Source organism: Harpia harpyja, chromosome 12 (assembly GCF_026419915.1).
Source record: "Harpia harpyja isolate bHarHar1 chromosome 12, bHarHar1 primary haplotype, whole genome shotgun sequence".
Lineage (NCBI taxonomy): Eukaryota > Metazoa > Chordata > Aves > Accipitriformes > Accipitridae > Harpia > Harpia harpyja.
Window position 1 is genome coordinate 31,933,132 of NC_068951.1, and position 18,889 is coordinate 31,952,020.

Genomic DNA, 18,889 nt, shown 5'->3' on the forward strand with positions numbered 1-18,889 from the left:
ACACCAGCAGGACGGGTGGGACTGGCACAGCCCGATCTCCACCTTTCCCGTCCGATGTGCTGGATCAGGGAGGGTGTCTTCACCGAAAAGGGAAGTTTATAGCTCCGGCTGGTAAAGGACGGCAAGAGGCAGCAAGACCCGCGGAAGGTGAGTGTGGGTTCATGCTCTCAGGGCCCCCACCTCTAGAAGGGGGGAGACCCACGAGCACAACCAGGGCACCCTTTGGAGGTGCCAAAACCTCCAAGAGTGCCAAAGCATCCCCTGGCACGCCCCGTGGGGGACAGAAAGGACGGTCCCACCAGCCGCTTCTCCAGAGGGACCGAGAGGGACGGTGGGCCCCGGGGCTGTGAGTCGGGGCGAAACCCTGAAGGAGGAGGTCACTCCGCGGGGGCGGGGGGGCATTCCGGTGCCCCCCTCCCCCCGGCGATGTCGACATCACCCCCGACGCTGCGCCCCGGGGGTAAGGAAGGAAGGAAGGAAGGAAGGAAGGAAGGAAGGAAGGAAGGGGGGGGGGGGACGGACGGACGGACGGACGGACGGGACAGCATCAGCCAGGGCGGCTCCCCCCGCTTCCCCGCGGAGGAAGGCGGGTGGGTGCGAGGGGCTGCGTCCCACCGCGGAAAAGCCCGCGGGGCGGGGCGGGGGCGCGGCCGGCAGGGGGCGCCCTTTGCGCGGCTTTAAAAGCTGCGCGGGGCGGCGCGCGGGCGGCAGTGCGGTGCGCGGGGCTGGCTGTGCTCTCCCGCTCCCCTCGCAGCGACCCGCCGCCGGCCCGGCTCCGCGCAGACATGGCCAGCGGGGGTCTGCAGCTCCTGGGCTTCGTGCTGGCCTTCCTGGGCTGGATCGGCATCATCATCAGCACCGCCATGCCCCAGTGGAAGATGGCATCCTACGCGGGGGACAACATCGTCACGGCCCAGGCGCTCTACGAGGGGCTGTGGATGTCGTGCGCCATGCAGAGCACGGGGCAGATCCAGTGCAAGGTGTTCGACTCGCTGCTCAAACTGGAGAGTAAGTTGGGGCTGGGGGATGCGGGCGTTGGGATGCCCGTCCTGTTGGGGCTGGGGGTGTCCGTCCCGTCGGGGTCATCCCCTGCGCCCCAGTGCCTGTCCCGGCGGGGCTGAGGGTACCGGTCCCGCAGGGTCATATACCAGCACGCTGGTGCCGGTCGTGTCGGGGCTCGGGCTGAAGTGCTGGGACCGGGGCTGTTAGTCCTGTCGCCCACCCCGCCTCGCCCAGCGCCTGTCCCGCTGGGGGTGCCGGTGCCGTCGGGTCTCAAGGTCTCTGTCCCGTCGGAGCTACGCCGCCTGTCCCTTCGAGGTTGAAGGTGCAGGGCTCGAGGTCACCCATCGTCCCGTCGGGGCTCAGGTGCGTGTCCTCTTGGGGCTCCCGCGGTGGCGTTCCCCGCCGGGGCCGAGGGTCACTCCCCCGGTGACTGTCCTTCGGGCCAGCCGGGGCTCTGCGGCGCCCGCTGAAGCGCATCCCGCGGCGGTACCGCCTCTCCGGGCGGGGGGGCTCGGCGGGGCAGTACCCGGGGGGGGAGCCGGAGCCTTCCCGCAGCCCCTGCCCGCACGACGGCTGCCCGTACCCCGAAAAAACGTCCCGGGAGGGGAAGGGTCAGATGCTCCACTTGTGTTCAGGAAAGCGCGGTGATTGCGAACAAGAGTTTTTGGCTGTAGAAGTTCAGAGGGGGACTGCCTTCGTTGGGCATGGCTCAGCAGGAAGCGAAGTTCATCAGCGGCGCTGAAGTGGTCTTTTCGAGCACGGATCCTTTTTGCGTTTGACTGTTTTGGTCTTTTGTTCTCTGGGAAAGTCGCTTCTACTCCCGCGGGGCTTTTAAGCAAAGGGCTGGCAGGTGAGCTGGACTGTAGCCCAGGTACCGCTGCCCGTAGTTTTTAGGCAGACCAGTACATCAAGGTAATCTCTAGGTCTCTTTATCTTGTCCTGGGATGGCAAAGCCATCTCATGCATGCAGGATCTGCAGCCTGGCTTGCTGGGGTGACACTGGGGGCCGTCACGCGGAGCTGGAGCCCCAGTGAGGGCTGTTTCTAGAGCGCTGGAGCATATAACTTATGCTGACACCTAAAGGGTTAAAAAAAATCATCCCTTCTCACGATCCCTCCCTTCATCCCGAGTTCAGTAGTGTCCTCGAACACCTTCATCCCTCTCCCTCCCTAATTAATAAAATAGTAATTGCCACCTTGGTCACCTTCTCTTTCCCAACGGAACGAGCAGGTAATTCCACATAAACCGGGGGCCATTGGGAGTATCCCTGCCTTAGATTGCCACCAACCCTTCCTGTGTGTCACGTAGTGAAGCCGGACACCCCAGGCCCCACCTTCATTGCTAGCCCACATCAATCACTCTTGCTCCCTTGCCCCGAACGTCCGTGGACCCTAGAGCTGGCAGAGGCGCAAACTCCTCCCTGCAGGAGTGCGGTGCATCCACTAGCACTAACAGGGTGCAAGGCTGTGGATAATCAGGTCTGGGCTAAGCACACAGTCTGGGGTGGTTTGAGTAGTAATTACGCATAAGCTCAGCTTCAAGCCTCTTATCTCGCACTGGGGGTGGGGGGTGAAGATGTCAGCAGTGTTGAGGAATCTCCAGCCACCCCCTGGGTGGGTTGCGAAAGGTAAACTTGCCTCGGGGGCTGTGCGGCTGCAGCCCATTGTGCTGTAAATGAGACCTGCCCGCAGAATCAGATGCGGAGCCTGGCTTGAACAGACTCCTAAAAACCTGCCTCGGGACCTCCAGACCTGGCCCATTCATGGCTGAGCGCTGAAAACCAGCTGCTCCCCTCACCTTTGTCCTGCAAACAATAAGGGCTCTTCTCTTCCAGGGCTACGGGGGAGGGAGATGTGAGGTGCCAGGGACCGAGGCTGAGCTGTTAGTGGCCTTTTGTGCTCTTACAGAGCCCCTGGCCCTGCAGGGCACGCTTGCCTGAAAATTCCCAGGAAGCCCAAGAAATACAGAAATCGCAGGGGATGTTTTCCTCGTTGGGAAAGTTAGTGGGGGCTGGCTAAAGGAATCCTCGCTCTTTCAGTACCCAAGCTCGCTTACGTTGCCCCTTTCCTGCTTGAAAGTGGATCATGCCTAGGGACATACACGTTCTCTGCTGTTTTCCTTGCCTGGTTTCCCTTCAGGATCTTACAGCCAAGTAGGCTTGGGCAGGGACTGGCAGTGCTGCTGTGGGTGGAGGTGTGAAAAAAAACCATTTATACCCCATTCAGCAGCCGCACCCTGGGACAGGTGCAGCTGTGCGGTAAGAGTTCCCTTACTGCATTCATCTATGTCAGGGTGAAGGTGGTACAGCTATGTGGGCAGAAAAACTTCTGCCTGGCCATGCTTTCCTGCCAGAGTTTCATATGCCCTGAATGCTCTGAGCCACATGTCAGAGCCTCATGCACAGATGGGAGAGGCTCAGATCTGTAATTACCTTGTCCCTATAGAAAGGACTGAGCCTCCTCGCACCTGTAGTAATTCATGGTTGTGGGAATGCCAGAAAGCTTTGCCAGGAAGCTTTTGCATATCTGTAGCTATTGCCATTCTTCTAGATGTGTCAGTGTTTGGCTGCTTGGACTGATCCTGCATGTCGAAGATGGGATTGGTACAAGCTGATAAGCACTGCTAGCCAACTGAGGGGCCTCCAGTTTCCCGTGTGGCCACACTGCTGGAGTGTACCCATGCTGGCACTTCTCCCGCAGCTGCGTTCAGCTGAGGGCTTATGTCAGTGCTCCTATTCAAGCAATAGAAAGGCTGCGTTTTGCGTTTTGCTGGCTTACGTGAAAAGCAGTGCGTGGCCACATGCAGACATAGAGGCAACAAAAGCCACCCTTGCAACAAGGCTTTGTTGAACAGCCTCAGCATTGTTCTTGTAGCCCTCCAGCATCGTCCATGGAGCTTAGCTGAGCTTTGTACTCCTCCGGGGTCTCAGGGTGATGGCCTCAGACAGGAGGGAGAAGGGCTCCTGGTACCTGTCTCTGGAAGCTTTCAGGCCCACCTAACCATACTCACGTTCAGAACAGAGGTTGTTCTGGGTCCTGTCTAGGCTGTTTTAGCTGAAGATACTCGTCACTCTGTTTGGTTTTGCTGGGAGAGGTTCTGTGCTTGAGACAAGCTGAGACTCATCTATCACCAAACCTAGTACATCCACAATGAGCCTTTGCGCCCGAGCCCAGAAAATAAACAAGGGTTTGGATGCCCTCTGGGTCAAACAGCACCACTGAAATGTGAAATCTTCCCTCCTACATCTTTAGAACCCTGGCTGAGCCTGTTCCAGGAGCTGGGGAAGGAGATGGGTGGGGGAAGGAAGGGTTCATGCTTAGGTTACTCCTGCTCTGTCATGATGGTGGGGGAGTTGGGAGGGTGGCCCAGGGAGGGACAAACCTATAGTACAAGGGACAAATGTGTCCAAATAGTTCATCACCTCTCCATCTTTGGATCTGGAGTAAGCTGGTAGAACCTGCTGGTATCTGTGTTTTTCATGTGGGTTAAGGGTTAATTTTCTCCCATATTTCTCAATCCCTGTTCCTTCCTCATGAAAAATCATGATCGAGTGATAAAACAGTCTCACTTGTGCCATGCTTTGAGAAGGTAGAGAGTTACTTGGAATGCCACCAAGGCTGTTTCTGTGCTGTGCCGTGTTGTGTCTGCAAAAGGGGATGGGAGTCTGTTGCAATACACTGCCTTTATTGCTCTACAAGCAGCTTCTAAGCAGCTTTAGTAGCTAGTGTTACTATGTGTTACTAAATCTCTTGGTAAGGGAATTTCCAGGCCTCGTGGGAAAACAGGCTGCCCAGGTCTCCTCTGACCAGGAATCTAGAAATGGTGGTACTGTGTGTTGCCTGTCTTACCAGCAAGCTTTCTCTGCTGTTTGGGTGACTGCAGGAGGGCATTGAACCTTATTTGCTTTGTGGTAGGCAGAGTACAAGGCCACCTACTGAACTTGCCTCTTTTGCACTGGACATGCAGTGAGGACTTCCCAGCCTTCCCATTTTAGCAAGAAACATGACCCTGTCTGAGTCTGCGTTCTGCCCAGATTCCTCTGTAGAGTCTTCTAGACTGTATGGAGGTGCTTTGAAGGAGTCCAGACTATCTGATGGTGATGGGTGTGCAGGGTCTTTTCAGGGGCTGGTAAGGGGGTTGAAAGCCTCCAAGCCATTAGCAGGCTCTCTGGTCCAGCCAGAATGACTGCAAAGTGGGAGATGTTTGCTGGCTACCTCTGAAGCTGGTTTTGCTTGCTTGGATCTTCATTCCCTTGCCCGCTGCACAAAAGTAACTTTCACATGCTGGCAGGGCAGGACAGCAGGATCTTGGATCTCACTGCTTTCAGGACATTCAGCATTCACGAAACTCTAGTGGCAAGGCTTTGAAGGCTGCTGATTTCTCTTGGAGTTGGGCAGTGTAACATGCTTCCTACACTACAGGGGTACTTGTAACTCCTGGGGAGCTTCCCGGGTAGAGATTAGGGGGAGCAGAGCAGCATCTGTTTCACCTGTATTCCGTCATCACTTGATTGCATGGAGGCCCATGGGAAGGGAAGGAAAAGTCCATAATTTAAATATGGGAAGGGAAGGAAAAGTCCATAATTTAAATACAAACAAGGCAGTCAATGAGCATCTTTATCAGACAATAATCTGCACACAGCGCCATTACAGCAATTTGGCATTACAAACAGGCATTACAAAAATCCCATGGCACTTTCTCAACAGCTTTTCTATAATGTAGATGACATAAATGGAATAAATAAGGAATTGTGATGACAGAAAACCCTCAAACATATGCTGGTGAAGTCCTATTTTTTTATAACTAAGCAATTGCCAGCAATTACTTCTGTGTTGGGTAACGATAGTGGTGGGAAGGAGAAAGTCTTATGTAGGCTTCTGATAAACTGCATCATGTAGTCTGTGTCCAAACCCACTAACAATAAGTCAGAATTGTTTGTTAGCATGTTTTTAAAAAAATGGGTTTCATTATGCAAAACGCATGTGAGCTGCTGTGCTATTTTTGTGGATTTACACAGGATTTTATGGCTTGCAGAATTCACTTTTGTTATTAACCATCTTCAGTAGTTTTTAAGTCTCTGTTCTTCAGTACTTGCTGCTTTCTTGCTATATAAGCTTTTCAGGCCGGGTGTCTCATTACTAATCAGCAATAAAAGGGCTTGGCTTCCAAGTCAATAGTAGTTTATATTGACAAAACACTGTTGCCATCTGACAGCTGTTGTTTGGTGCCAGGCCAGTTTGCTTTTCCTTGTACAGGACTGTTTTTCCCCAAGGTCTCCTGAGACTGGCCAGGCTTTCTGACAGCCTGGTGTATCTTGTGGGAGGCTACAAGCATGAGGCTACAAGCATTGGGCTACCTGTTCCTGTTGGTGAGATGGTTGCAGCAGCAAGGAGTGTGGGGGAAATCCTGTTTATAATATGATAAAAGTTGTAAAGTTAAATTGCTGTAGACTACTTCTACTTTTTATTGGTAGCCAGTCCTGTTTTGCAGGTTAAGGCAATATTATATCACTTAGGATTTTTAAAGCAGCCGAAAAGGCCCATGTGAACAACAGAACTATTATTAAACTAGCTTTCTCAGCCTCTGGATGTGTAGCTTTCATTGACAACATGGTTGTTAATGTGTACATAATAACTAATAGCTTGTATGATGATTAACCGCAGTCAATGTACTGCACACATTGCAAAAGTGGTAGGAAGACAAAAGCACTGTCTCCCAGTGTGTACTATGAGCACAGGGCAGCCAGGCTGGGTAGAGGGGAGGATGGTTGGCTAACAGAGTCATGTCACACTAAAACTTCTTGGGATAAACAAATGGACAGTCTGTTCTGCAAATGCTCCAACCTGTTTTTCTGTCCTACTGCAAGCTTCCTACATGCTTAGAGCCATGCGTAAGGGAGGGAGTGAGGACACCAGGAGATGTCCCTCCAGGGTCTGCTGCTGAAAGCAGGCAGCCCTGGGAAATACAATGCTGCTTTTTGTTCAGCTGCTTCTGCAAAGCTGTCATGGCGTGCATCCAGTTAATACTTGTACATCTTGAGATTTTAGCAGGTTTCATAGCTAGGTCTTCTAAGGTCACAGAAACTTTTTCAAGCATCTTCCTGTGTTTGTCCCTTAGTACCGTGTTTGAAGGTGAGAGGTCTCTTCCCACCCTTATAACTAGTTTTCTAGTTGAGATAACATTTCCTATTTCCAGCTTCATGAAATAACTCTTTCAAAACCCTCTCCTGTAAAGTAATTTCTTCTGCAGCAAGACTAAGCCCAACTTACTGTAGATTCGATGAAACAGATTTGGTACCTCTGCAGAAAATGTCCTTTCCCATGCAAAGTATGAACTAGTGTTCAGCCATTGGCCTCTCCAGAGCTGCTGCTGTAATGCACCATTTAGTCTTAAATGTATGGCAGTTGAATTGTTGCCTGGGTGGTAACCTGTCAGCTCAAGTCTTTCTGAAAACTGCCGTAACTTTTGTAAACTAGAAATTATATTTTGTATGCAATCTCTGACATTGGAGATAAATCTCTTAAAAATGTGTTTGGATAATGCAGTTGTGATTTATGCTAAACTGATAAATGGCTTTGCAGATGGGTTTCTGCAGTTGATGCAGCAGATGGGTTTTGATTAACACCTGGGTGGTGCAGAGGTGTGTCACTTTTCCCCTTTGAAGGAAGTGAGATGACATTTAGCCAAGCTGATTGTGGGATTTTTCCCAAGAAAGCCAAGACTCTTCTTAAGAAAGTGTGTCACTTCCTATTGCTCTGAATATTACCTTTTTATTGCATTGTTTTTAAGTGGTTTCATAATTATTTACAGAACAATAAGGTGGTGTGCGTAGAGGCAGATATGGATCTGCTTTAAAGCCGTGCTAGAGCCTGATAGCTTGTTGTTGGTGTGGGTCACAAGAATTTTAAGAAGCTGTAGAGGATAGGTGTGCGGCTGTGCTACCCTCCTGGATGGTATCAGATTTGAGCTCCTGTCTCTGTTTCAGGTTGAGCCAAAGAGCCTGTTATTGTAGCATAGACTCTGCTGGGTTCTCCATACCAGTGCTGACTGATGAGTTTGCAGGTGCTCGGTTGTAGGCTTAAATCTTGCAGCTGCAGTTGTCCAAGCTTGAAGTGCTTTGCAGAGCTCTAGCAGAATGCAGCCAGTGTGCTCTCTGAGGGGTGAGCTCCAGACTTGGGAACAGATTCTGGTGATACTTTGCTAAAACTGTACATGTGGCACTGCTAGATAACCTTCTGTGTCAGGGGACACTTTTGCCTTGGTTACAGCATGCTCCTGGGAGCTTGTTTCCTTCATTAACCAGCCCTGTTTGTTCCCAGATCTTAACAGGACTGTATATTAAAATCCATGCTGTTCAAACAAACCTGACTTGCCAGGCAATAAAGCTCAGGCTCTTATTTGACTGCTATTCAGGTGTTTTGTCACCTGATTTTTTTCAGTAATGACTTTATTTATATAATTTTCTTTCTCCATTGGTATCAAGAAAATCTGAATTCAGTAGCCCTTGTACTTAGGGTTAGTGTGTCTATGCTTTCAGATGAATCAACAGAAAACCAAATCTTGGATAAAGTACGCTGAGGCTGTCTGCTGACAACCCAGGCGAATACAACCCTTGGCTGCAGGAAGCATTACCCCCTGCTCCAATTCTTCAAAAGTGCAAGAGGCTCTTAAAACATTTGAATATCTTTTGAGTCTAATAAGCTAAATATTTTTGGTAGAAAAACAACCCCTATTTTTCACTTGGCTGGGAAAATCCTGTTTCTGTTGCAATTGTATTTTTGTACCCTTAGGGACTCTCAAACTGAGGTTTTAACACAAAATATTTAAATCAGCACTGAAGTATTTGTATAAAAGACAGGTTTTGGAAGTGTTGAGCAATAAAGGGGCCTTGCTGTCTGCTGTGGGACTATTCATATGTATGGCACTATTCATATTAAAACATGTGCCTAAATGCTTTGTCAAGGTAGAGCCTAAATCTGAATACTTCTTTTGACAAACAGATAAGTCCTTCTAACTGGGATTCAAATGATCAAGGAACAAAAGATGTCTGAGGGCAATTCCCAGGTCATTTCCTGCAAAAAGCTGCATGCCCTTGTTTTGCCATGCATTTTAGAAGAGGCTGAGAGTCCTCTGATCCTGATGCATCACAGTCTCTGGGAGCTTAAAGCTAAAAAAGAATGTCTTGCTTGGTTTTATCCTGTGTAAGAGGGGGCAGAGTATTTTGACACATGATTACTGAGCCCAGTAATTTGAATTTGTATCTTGAGTTTTCTTTGTGGTAACTCGAATCCTAATGTCTTTTAGGCAGTCTGCAGGCCACTCGGGCTTTGATGGTGGCTGCAATACTCCTGGGCCTTGTTGCTGTATTTGTTGCTGTGACTGGCATGAAATGCATGAAGTGCATGGAAGATGACCAGGTGAAGAAAATGCGGATGGCTGTCTTCGGTGGGGTCATCTTCATCATTGCAGGTTGGTAACATACAGATGTATTTAGTGTTAAATGTGCCATTTCCTTAAACGGCATTTATCCCGCATAGGGTGCCAGCGGACAGGGGAGGGCTTGCTGTCATTGCTGCAAGAGCATTTTGGGCTGGGAATTCCCTAGCAGACTTTGGCACAGTAGCTGCTGACTATCTGAGGCATCATATGGGTCTCTTGGCACTGGTGTTATATTTTCTATATGGACTGCATGCATTTCGTCTCTATTAGCAGAGCTGAGTTTGACCCGTACATCCTGCTTCAGTGAAAGGCTGTCAGCAGTCCTGCTTTTGCTGCAATGTAACTGTGGGTGACCTCAAATCCTTTCTAAATTTTTCTCCCAACCAGCACTAACAGCTCAGAACTTCCCAGGGTAGCAGCAGCTCAGCATTGTTCCAGATGCTGCTTCTGTTACACTTATTTTTGCAGTGATTTTATTGATTGTTTCTTAAGTCATGACATTGTGTTCCCTTCGTGTGCAGGTTTGGCAGCACTGGTGGCCACGTCGTGGTTTGGCAACAGAGTGGCTCGGGCCTTTTATGACCCTTTCACCCCCGTCAATGCCAGGTACTCACCCATTTGATATAACACTATAGTATAGCATGACAAATGCTCACAGGGCTTAGTTTTGAGTAGCAGTGGCTCAAAACAAAGAAGGGAATTTCCTGAGCTAGCTGGGTTGGCTTCAAACTGTGCAGAAAGAGCATTAGGACCAGATCTCATCATTCATGTGGCTCATAAGTCTTGGCTTTGTTTTAAGGCAGCATCACTGCCAGAGCCCTAACTGCTGTGACTTCTGCAATTTTCCTCCACTAGATGCTTAAGGCCTGATTTGCACAGAGCTTGGCTCTGCTGCAGCTGTGCAGGTGGGCTAACAGGCTGGACTAACCCAGAGTACAAAGCTCTGGGTTTTGAGGGTCACCTGGGTCTCAGGCTGCTCCAAACTGCTGCCTTGCAGGAAGCCACTTCCATCCCTAATATCCCAATTTCAGCTCCCTTCTGCATTGCGGGAACATGCTAACACTGTCATCCAGAGGCACTACTTGTAGTATTCACTTTCTTCCTTCTTTCTCCCCCAGATACGAGTTTGGATCAGCTCTATTCATAGGCTGGGCAGCTGCTTCTCTGGCCATGCTGGGGGGAGCCTTCCTCTGCTGCTCCTGTCCACGGAGAGAAACTTCGTATCCACCCACCCGAGGCTATCCAAAAAATGCCCCCTCCACAGGGAAGGATTATGTATAATGAAACAAAGAAGAGGAGCCACCAGCACTGGTAGTGAAAGCATTTTGGAGAGGACACTACAATGCCACTGTCCTGAGCAGAGTTCAGACTCTAGGTTCTGCCTTCCTCTTCTCCCAAAAATGTGTATATTTTTGTAATCCTCTTTGCTACTGGACATCTCCTTTCTCTCCCAGCCCGTGGAGGAAGGCCAGCCTAGGTTCATAGGTATTGCCACTGGAAAGATGAAACCTCCAAGCTTGGGTTAAGTTTAGTATTTGGGAGTAAAAGGGAAAATGATACTGTTTTTTAGATGGATGTTGGTGCTTTTTTTTTAGTTGTTTTTTAAAAAAATAGATGGTAACAATTCAGTCCCATATCCCATTAAGTTAGAGCCCAGTGTGGTGTGTGTAGAAATTAAAGGAACATATATTATATACAAAGTGATGAAACCAATATCTTAAGGGGAAACATAATTTTAGGGAAAAGATTTTACATGTAGGAATGTTTGAGGAGATCTAAAATGCTCTTGTACTGTCTTATTGGCATCTTCAGCACCCTCCTTTCTGTGCAGATTGGCATGGCAAATGGTCAGACAATTAAATTGCTGTGACTTAAATTGAAATCCGTAACTGTCCATGCACGTGCTGTTGGCCAAGAGAAGATGCAGCGTAAGGTGGCTCGGCTTAACTGTGTGTCATCACTCTTTTGACAAGATCTTGTAAGTTGATTGTGTCTGAGCAAAAGGCTGCAAAATTGTGACAACAGAGATTAGCAGACTCCCAAAGCAGCTGCAGGTTTCCCTGGTGCTGGGGAAGAGCTAAAGAAAAACGACTGCCTTCTGTTTTCACTGGGTGTCTCTGGTGGGGCTGTTGCTGCTGTTCCTTAGACACCAAGTGCTGCCAGTGCTTGTTTCTCTGTGTTCCCACCCTAGTACCTAACTGAGCTTGAAGCTTTATCCCCGTGTGTGTGTTACAGGCCACCTTTTAACAAACACTCACCTTAAGTCTTTCTCATTTGGCCTTAGCTACTGATCTTAGTTTGCCTTATGCAGCTAAATGTGTTAAACCAAACTGAATGCACTGCTGCTCCCTGATGTTTCCCCAAGGATACCTCACATGCTGCCATTTGATCCTGTCTCTTTTTTCTTGTAAACACTTTCAGTGATGATATGAAGGCAAATTCCAAGGAAACTGACCCAAAGGTTATGGCATTTTCTTTTAATCCAAGCTCACCAAAGAGGAAGAAACTAGCATTTTAAAGATAAAGCCATCCTTGCATATTAAGTCATACCTTTTTTAAAAAAAAAAAAATGCAGCTTATGAAAGGTTCCTACCCCTTCCTCTGAAACACCCAGTCAGCCACTTGGTGTTTGACTAACACTGGCTGAGGTTGACTGGAGTGAAGTCTTATAATTCCTAGAAGGATGGTACCAGTTCTCCAAAGCTCAACCTTGCTTTTTCTACAGAAGGAAACTGGTTGCTTCTGACCTGGCTTTATAATTGTGTATGTGTTCAGAGGCATCAGATTTCTTGATTTCCTTCTGTAGATGGGGAGAGCCTCTGGGGCTGAGCTATGTACAACCATGGCATTGGCGGTTTGTATAAGCCTTGCACCTCTGTTTGACCTGACTCTGCAACATAAAGTTACTAAAAGAAACCAACCAGAGCATTTGCTTCAGGCTTGAGTTGATGTTGGCCTGTACTTGGAGCTGGGTCATGTGGCTTCCACTTCTCCATGGGGAATTGCCTGTGCATAGCAGCTGCCTCATGAGACCTTGTCTTAGGAGGTGGTGGCTCAGGTCACATTAAAGAGCTGCTGAAGTCTGTGCTTCTGTATTTGCATTAACCCTGAGCCAGGGAGCAGATGCTTGTATTGGGAACTTGTATAAAGTGTTTAAACAATTTCAATAAATGGACTTTTTTAAGGAAAATCAGACTGCATTACTTCATTTCTTGTTTTTGAGCAGAACTTGGACAGTGTGCATGGAAGAGAAGAGGGGGCTTGGGCTTTTGGGAGCCTGCCTGCTAGCATAGAGCTTGTTTAGCTGTGTGTATCTATAGCAGACATAGGTGGGGACAGATCTTCTGCGGTGAGTCAGGCGGTTGTGGCCTCTGGGAGAAACTCACCCAGTAATCTGCTACGATTGCAGCCCAGGAACCAGAAGGTCTGCTCCTCGGCAAGGCAGGCTGCACCCTGGGTGGAGCAGGAAGGGGCAGGGGGAGGGCGGATGGCTCCCTTGCAGGGGAGTGGGAGCTGCAGGAATGGGGAAGGGATGGGGTGTGGAGCCAGGGTGCTCCTGGGAGAGATGCTCTGTGTTTCAGCTGTGCTTTGCTCTCTGTAGCTTTATCCGGGGCAGTGTATGTGCAGGCTGTGGCTATCTGCATGAGATGCTCTGCCTCCAGAGCAGGAAGAGACCTGCTGATCTATATGTGTCTCTTAAAAACTCTTATGTACAGTTCCTTGATGTTCCTGGGTTAACAGGATCATGAAGAGATGGGCCCCGGGAGGATCCATCTCACTCTAAAGCCTCTGTGGGAGGTTATTGTGCTTCTCCCGGCTGTAACAATGAACACAACTGGTCAGGTGTACTTTTTTTGCAGGCCAGGTAGAGAATGGTTCCAGCTGGGGATGGTATCTTTGAACCTGCACTGATGCCTCCCCAGGGTAGCAAGGCTCTATCCCCCATGTCCCTGCCTGGCCTAGAAAACTTTTTCCATTCACCAGGGCTCTTGTGTTCATCCCTTTCATATTTTCAAGTACCTCTGATGAGAGGCAAACTTTTATTTATAATATTAAGGTCGGTCAAGGAGCTGCCTCCTCTATTCCCTCTCTCTCCAAGGGCTGTTTGCTTTTGTAATTACAAACAAAAGGAATAGAGCTAATTAGGCCTTGTAAAGCTGGCAGAGCAAAACAGCCAGGCATGTGGCTGGCTGAGTGAGCTTGCAGTGCCTGGAGCAGACTGGTTGCCTGGCATAGTTTGGGGTCTATGGTCATTCTTATTCCAACCTGTCAATTAGTCAAGGATTTCCATTGAGATTAATTTTTTCCCATGTTTTTGTGCTCACTCCCTCTCTAAGGACTTTTGCAAGTTCCACGCTGAAGTTTCCTGAGCAGAAGTAAGGTCCTGGGCAGAAAAACAGGGAAGGATAGCAATCCCACCTGTAAAACAGTCAGTAGGACTTCTCAGCTGCTGGCAAAAATAGGCCACTGTAGGAGACACAGATCTGTGTGTGAGACCGGCACGGAAGAAACAGCCAGAGGCTAGCTTGTTTGTTTCCTGTACGCTTAGTTTGACAAAATTCACAGCCGAACTTTCATTTGGATAGGGCTTGTGGATTGCCAGCAGGCTGGCTGGAAAGCCAAGGGTGAAGTCTGGGGGTAAACAACCTCATGGTTTACAATCCTAATTCCAGTGCAGTGGTGACAAGGGGCAGCATCTCCTCTCTTACTATCCAGGGATGGGGACAGAAACTTGGAGGGCTGATATCCCAAGAAATGACCCTGGCCCAGTTAAGACAACTCTCCCTTCACCCTGCTTGGGAGGGAGCTTTCCAATGCTTTTTTCCTGCCTTTCATGTACGATCATGCAATTCCTCTTAGCCATGTTTTCCACATCTCTTTGGCCATCTCTGCTGTAGGTTTCATAGGAAAGGAGTAACATGGGCTGAAAGTTGGGGGAGAGGTTCCCACTGGATTTCAATCCTTGCATGTGACTGACATTTCTGCTGCTAAAGCCATCTTGCAATGAAATGATGGCATTTGTCTGTACAGACAATGGGAACTTTGACTGCTTCTTGGCATCATCTTCTACACCATATTTATTATTCACATGGTGCCAGAGCTGTGTATACTATGCAAGGAACTTCACTGTCAGTGGGAATTATATGCTCATTTATACTGCTTAGATATTTCAAAGAAGTAAGAGAGCTCAAGATGTTTTTGGAATAGCATCAGCCTGTTGGATTTCTTGGCTTCTCCAACTCAATAATTTTTAAGAAACCCTCTGTGCTAATGCCTTTATCAGCTTCAGCTTCTGATTTACGCTTGAGCTTCTTATAATAAATCTGCCTTTGTTTTCTGTACTGCTCTGAGCATATATATATAGTGTATTAAAGCACTGAAAACTCTGACAATGGAGATCCCAGAAATAACCAATAGAGCTGGTGACAGCCAGTGATAAGAAATGTTTATGAAAGATTCATACAAGTTCAGAATCTTTTTAATATAAGGCAGAAGCAGAAATAATGGCATTACTGAGGGAAAGAAGTTAACGCAGCACTTCTGCTTTAAAAGCAAGCCCCAGAAATGCCAGTAGCTTCCTGAAGATGCTCAAATGTAGCAGATTTACATATCTAGAGGAGTAACCAGACTGAAAGAGCTCGAGCCTTTGTCCTGAGCATGAAGACATATGGAATAACTCCAGGGCAGCCAGTGAATTGATAGTGATGTAAAATTGTCTCAGTGTTTTCACAAAGGACATCTAAAAGATGCAACAGTAGCAGCGTCTTCTTCCAGGGTCTTACACCTGTGTCTACCTGAAGAGGCATTCCACAGAGTTAGCTCTTTGCACAGTGGCAGGGCTGCAGTCAAATCTTGCAACGTAAGACCTCTCACGTGGCCAAACAGTCCTGCCAGCAAGGAGCACCCAAGTGCACGTGTATGCCATCAGGATTTCTCCCCTGCAACATCGTTTGCCCACCACCTTAGCACCCACCAACTGGCAGAGGAGACGGCTTGTGTCACACAGAGCAGAGATATGATTGCTCATCACATATCTGGTCCAGGTGCACACATTTTTCAGAGGGTGCTGCAGTTTTACCCCACCAACCACAGACACAACAGCCATGTGTTTCAGCTGAGGCTTTGCATGGGCAGCTGGGCAACTGGGCAACTGACCTAGACTTTCCAAACTGGCCCTTTAATTGCAACACAAACAGCATTGCAAGGATTTCCTCATTATCCCCATTTATTAGACTCTTCATTCCTCCAATCCCACTGGCTCCTTAATTTGCCTGGTTGCTATTTCCCTTCTTCTAGAAGCCCAGCTTGCGACAAGGAGCTTGCTCTTCTATGGCACGTTGCTTTTGACCCTGTCTGCAGTTTCCGCAGAAGTTCTGCATGCTATGGCATCTGCATCACTGAGCAGAAAGGGAAAAACACTCCTTTGTTGAGCCTCATGTGCTCTATTGGAAAACATCCCAACTCCTACAGCTTTTCCAGAAAAGCCCTGCCTGGATTCCTAGCATACTGCGTCAGGGACTTGGTGTTTCTAGGGTCTACATTTCCTACAGAGACCTGCTGGAGACACCAGGAGCCCCTGGCTGTGGGAACCTGTGGGTGCTTCTGCTTTGCTGCCACAGGCCCTGCAAGCAGCTGCCAGCCGATGGGTCCTGCTTGGGCTGGGAACCGAGCAATTGGCAACCCATCTGGGCAACCCAACTGCCAGGTTTGCCTCCAAGGCACATAAACTGCCCTCCGTCAGTTCATCAGCCAGTCCAGGAGCAGGTTTCATGTCAGGAACCTGAATTTTGATGTTAAGTTTCCCATATTTAGGTATTTTTGTGTGTTTGGTTTTTGCCTTGCTCTGAAACCAGGCTCTGCTCCCCTCTTGCCCTTCTTTACTGTTGACCAGGTCTTCCTCCTTGAGGAAGGACTATTCCAAAGTTCTTGCATCACCAGGTCCATCTGACCACACAAGGCTGTTCCTGACTGGCACAGCTGGGCTGGGTTAGATGAGCTGGTGGCACATTCTGTCTGGGACATTGCACAAGTCCCATTCTTACCATGATATTTTTGTACTTCACCTACCACATCACAAAATACCGTACCTGTGAAAGGTACATCACTGGCTCTTGTCCAGGAAGGTGAAGGATGTGACAGGCACAAGAAAAGAAGTGCATTTTCACATCAGGGCTGAGAACAAACCATCTCATCACAATTAAGGACCTCCATCTGCATTCCCAGCAAGGATCCCCAGGACCGAGGGGCACAAAGGCAGTCTTTGCCAGTGCCCTATAGTTTATAGGTGGCTTTTAATGAAAAAAAAGCCAAACAAACAAACAAACAAAAAAAAGGTGAGAAAGATTCTAGCCTGCAGGAGGCAGGGAGGGAAGAACACCACGGACTAGCTAGTGCCAAGCTTTCCTACTTCCCTGGCTCCTAGGAAAGACCCAGCTATATGAGAGCTGCTCAGTTCTAGTACTAGTGCTCTCTCCTGCTACGGATTCACCTCCTGCTGCAAGCAAGGGCTTTGATTTTTAATTTGGGAACCACACAGCAACGTTCAGCAGGTGGGAGGGGTGGGATGCTGGTACTCCCCGCCCTGCACTCCTGGCTGCCTTCAGAGCCAGCTCCTCCAGCAGGAGAGCAGCAGGGGAGCCGTGAAAACAAACTCAGCCAAGGGAAAAAAAGTAAGAAATAGCATTCTTATTACAAGGTAAACAGCATTAACTCCATCTTGGGGGAGTAGAAACGCCATGGCAGTGATAGGCTTTTCTGCCCACAAGCCGTGGAAGGGCGGTGGAACGCGCTCCACCCTCCCCTTGTGTAACACTCCCCACACAGCAGCTGTAAATAATCATTTACCTCTGTGTGCTCCTCTTTTGCTGCTTTTTTAAGGGCCTTTCTTCTCAAATGCAGCTCCTGGAGGGGTGGGTGCACTGAGGTGTGCATGGCATAGCCTCGGTGCCGGAGATGGCAGAGCTCTGCCAAACACGGCCGGAGCCGGTGGCCCCAGTTTACTCCTGTGAACAAAGCTGCCAGCTGCGGTAAGGGGGATGGGAGAGTGTGGGATGCATTTGTTGTTTTTTCCAGTGAAAAGAGCTCAACGGTTCATTTTAATTATTGTTTTTCCCAGACCTGCAATTGCATTTCTCCACACTTTGCAGTTCTCTAGAAAAGGTCTGGTAAAAACACATTGGCCAAAACACATCTGTCAGCGAGCCAGGCCTGCTTGTTTACCTGACTCCAGGATTTCAAAGCAGGTACTCTGGGGAGTTGTTTGAACCTTTCCTGATTTCAGGTCCTCAGAAACTGGGGACAGAAAGGGGAAGCCAGTCCCTTCCTACATCTTTTTTTTTTTTTTAATGGGTAAGAATGCCCTACCACTGACCTGGACCTATGGTTTTTCTCTTTTGTGGAGGTTTACTGGTCAGTGGCGTAGTGTAACATGACAAAAGCATCCTTTGGGGAGTATGCATGTGACCATGCCCATGGCCAAACACGCAGCCCTGTGCAAGGAGCAGGGGAGACCAAGGAGTAACAAAACCCTCTGCCGCTGCCTTCCTTAAGGGAGGGATGTGGCCTTGGCCCAGCAAGCAGAGTCCGCACAAGAGGGAGTCTAATTTACAGTGCCCTGTAATTTGCTGATGCCATAATATGTTTAGCTTGGGGAAAAGGCTCTGTTGATGTTAATGTGTTCGCTCACATTGGAGCTGCGGTATGTTCCATCGACATGAAAAACAACACCACACTGGGCTGTGGCTGGACCATCCTTGTGAAAATAACGGGGCAGTAGCTCAGCTGAGGCTGAGCTGTTAGGGCTTCCATGAAGAGGGAGCAGCCCCCTGAACCTTCCAGACCCAGGTAGGATGTGACAGCCTGGCATCTGCTGCAGTAACGCTTGCTTTTCGTTAGGAACTACGGCCCAGGTTAATTAGACTCAAAGTGTCAGCACTGGATCAAGCAATATTTCCCTAAAGCTTTGGAACTGGCCCCAAATCACTGATGACAGTGTCAAAAAACAAAGCTCCATCCCCCATCTACAACCTTTCCCCTAACTGCTGCTTTTTGAGTCCAGACAACGATGGTGAGGATGTTGTTGTTAGTACCAACAATGACAGCAGAAATAACATGAATGATCTCAAGGCACAGACTGGGGTGCCAGGGTGATACACCCTGCATGGACACTGGACAGGCAGACTTGCACTGAGAGTGAATAATTACTGCTCTGTGATCTAGTCCTGCTTTGGGATACAACAGTGTCATGGCTCAAACATGCCTCCCTGTTTGCCTAGTAGACTTGTTACTAATAATTGCTTGCACCTATGCAGCACTTGAGCTCATGGGACTGCTCCAGGGTGTCTGCTTCATGTTTCAGGGTAAGTCTGCAGGACTAAGCCCTGCAGATAGAGACAATACTTGTTTGAACCTCAGGCTAACTTCAGAGCAAGTATTTTTCTCCACGGGA

General features: G+C 48.8%; 1 protein-coding gene across 1 annotated transcript; it reads left to right on the forward strand.

The window, feature by feature from the left end:
* The first annotated feature begins 699 nt into the window (after positions 1-699).
* CLDN1 (claudin 1) lies at positions 700-12,631 on the forward strand. Its single transcript, XM_052804364.1, has 4 exons — positions 700-1,008; positions 9,307-9,471; positions 9,963-10,047; positions 10,560-12,631. Exons 1-4 carry the CDS (start codon positions 786-788, stop codon positions 10,720-10,722), a joined length of 636 nt encoding a protein of 211 aa, XP_052660324.1. The 5' UTR covers positions 700-785; the 3' UTR covers positions 10,723-12,631.
* Positions 12,632-18,889: the final 6,258 nt, after the last annotated feature.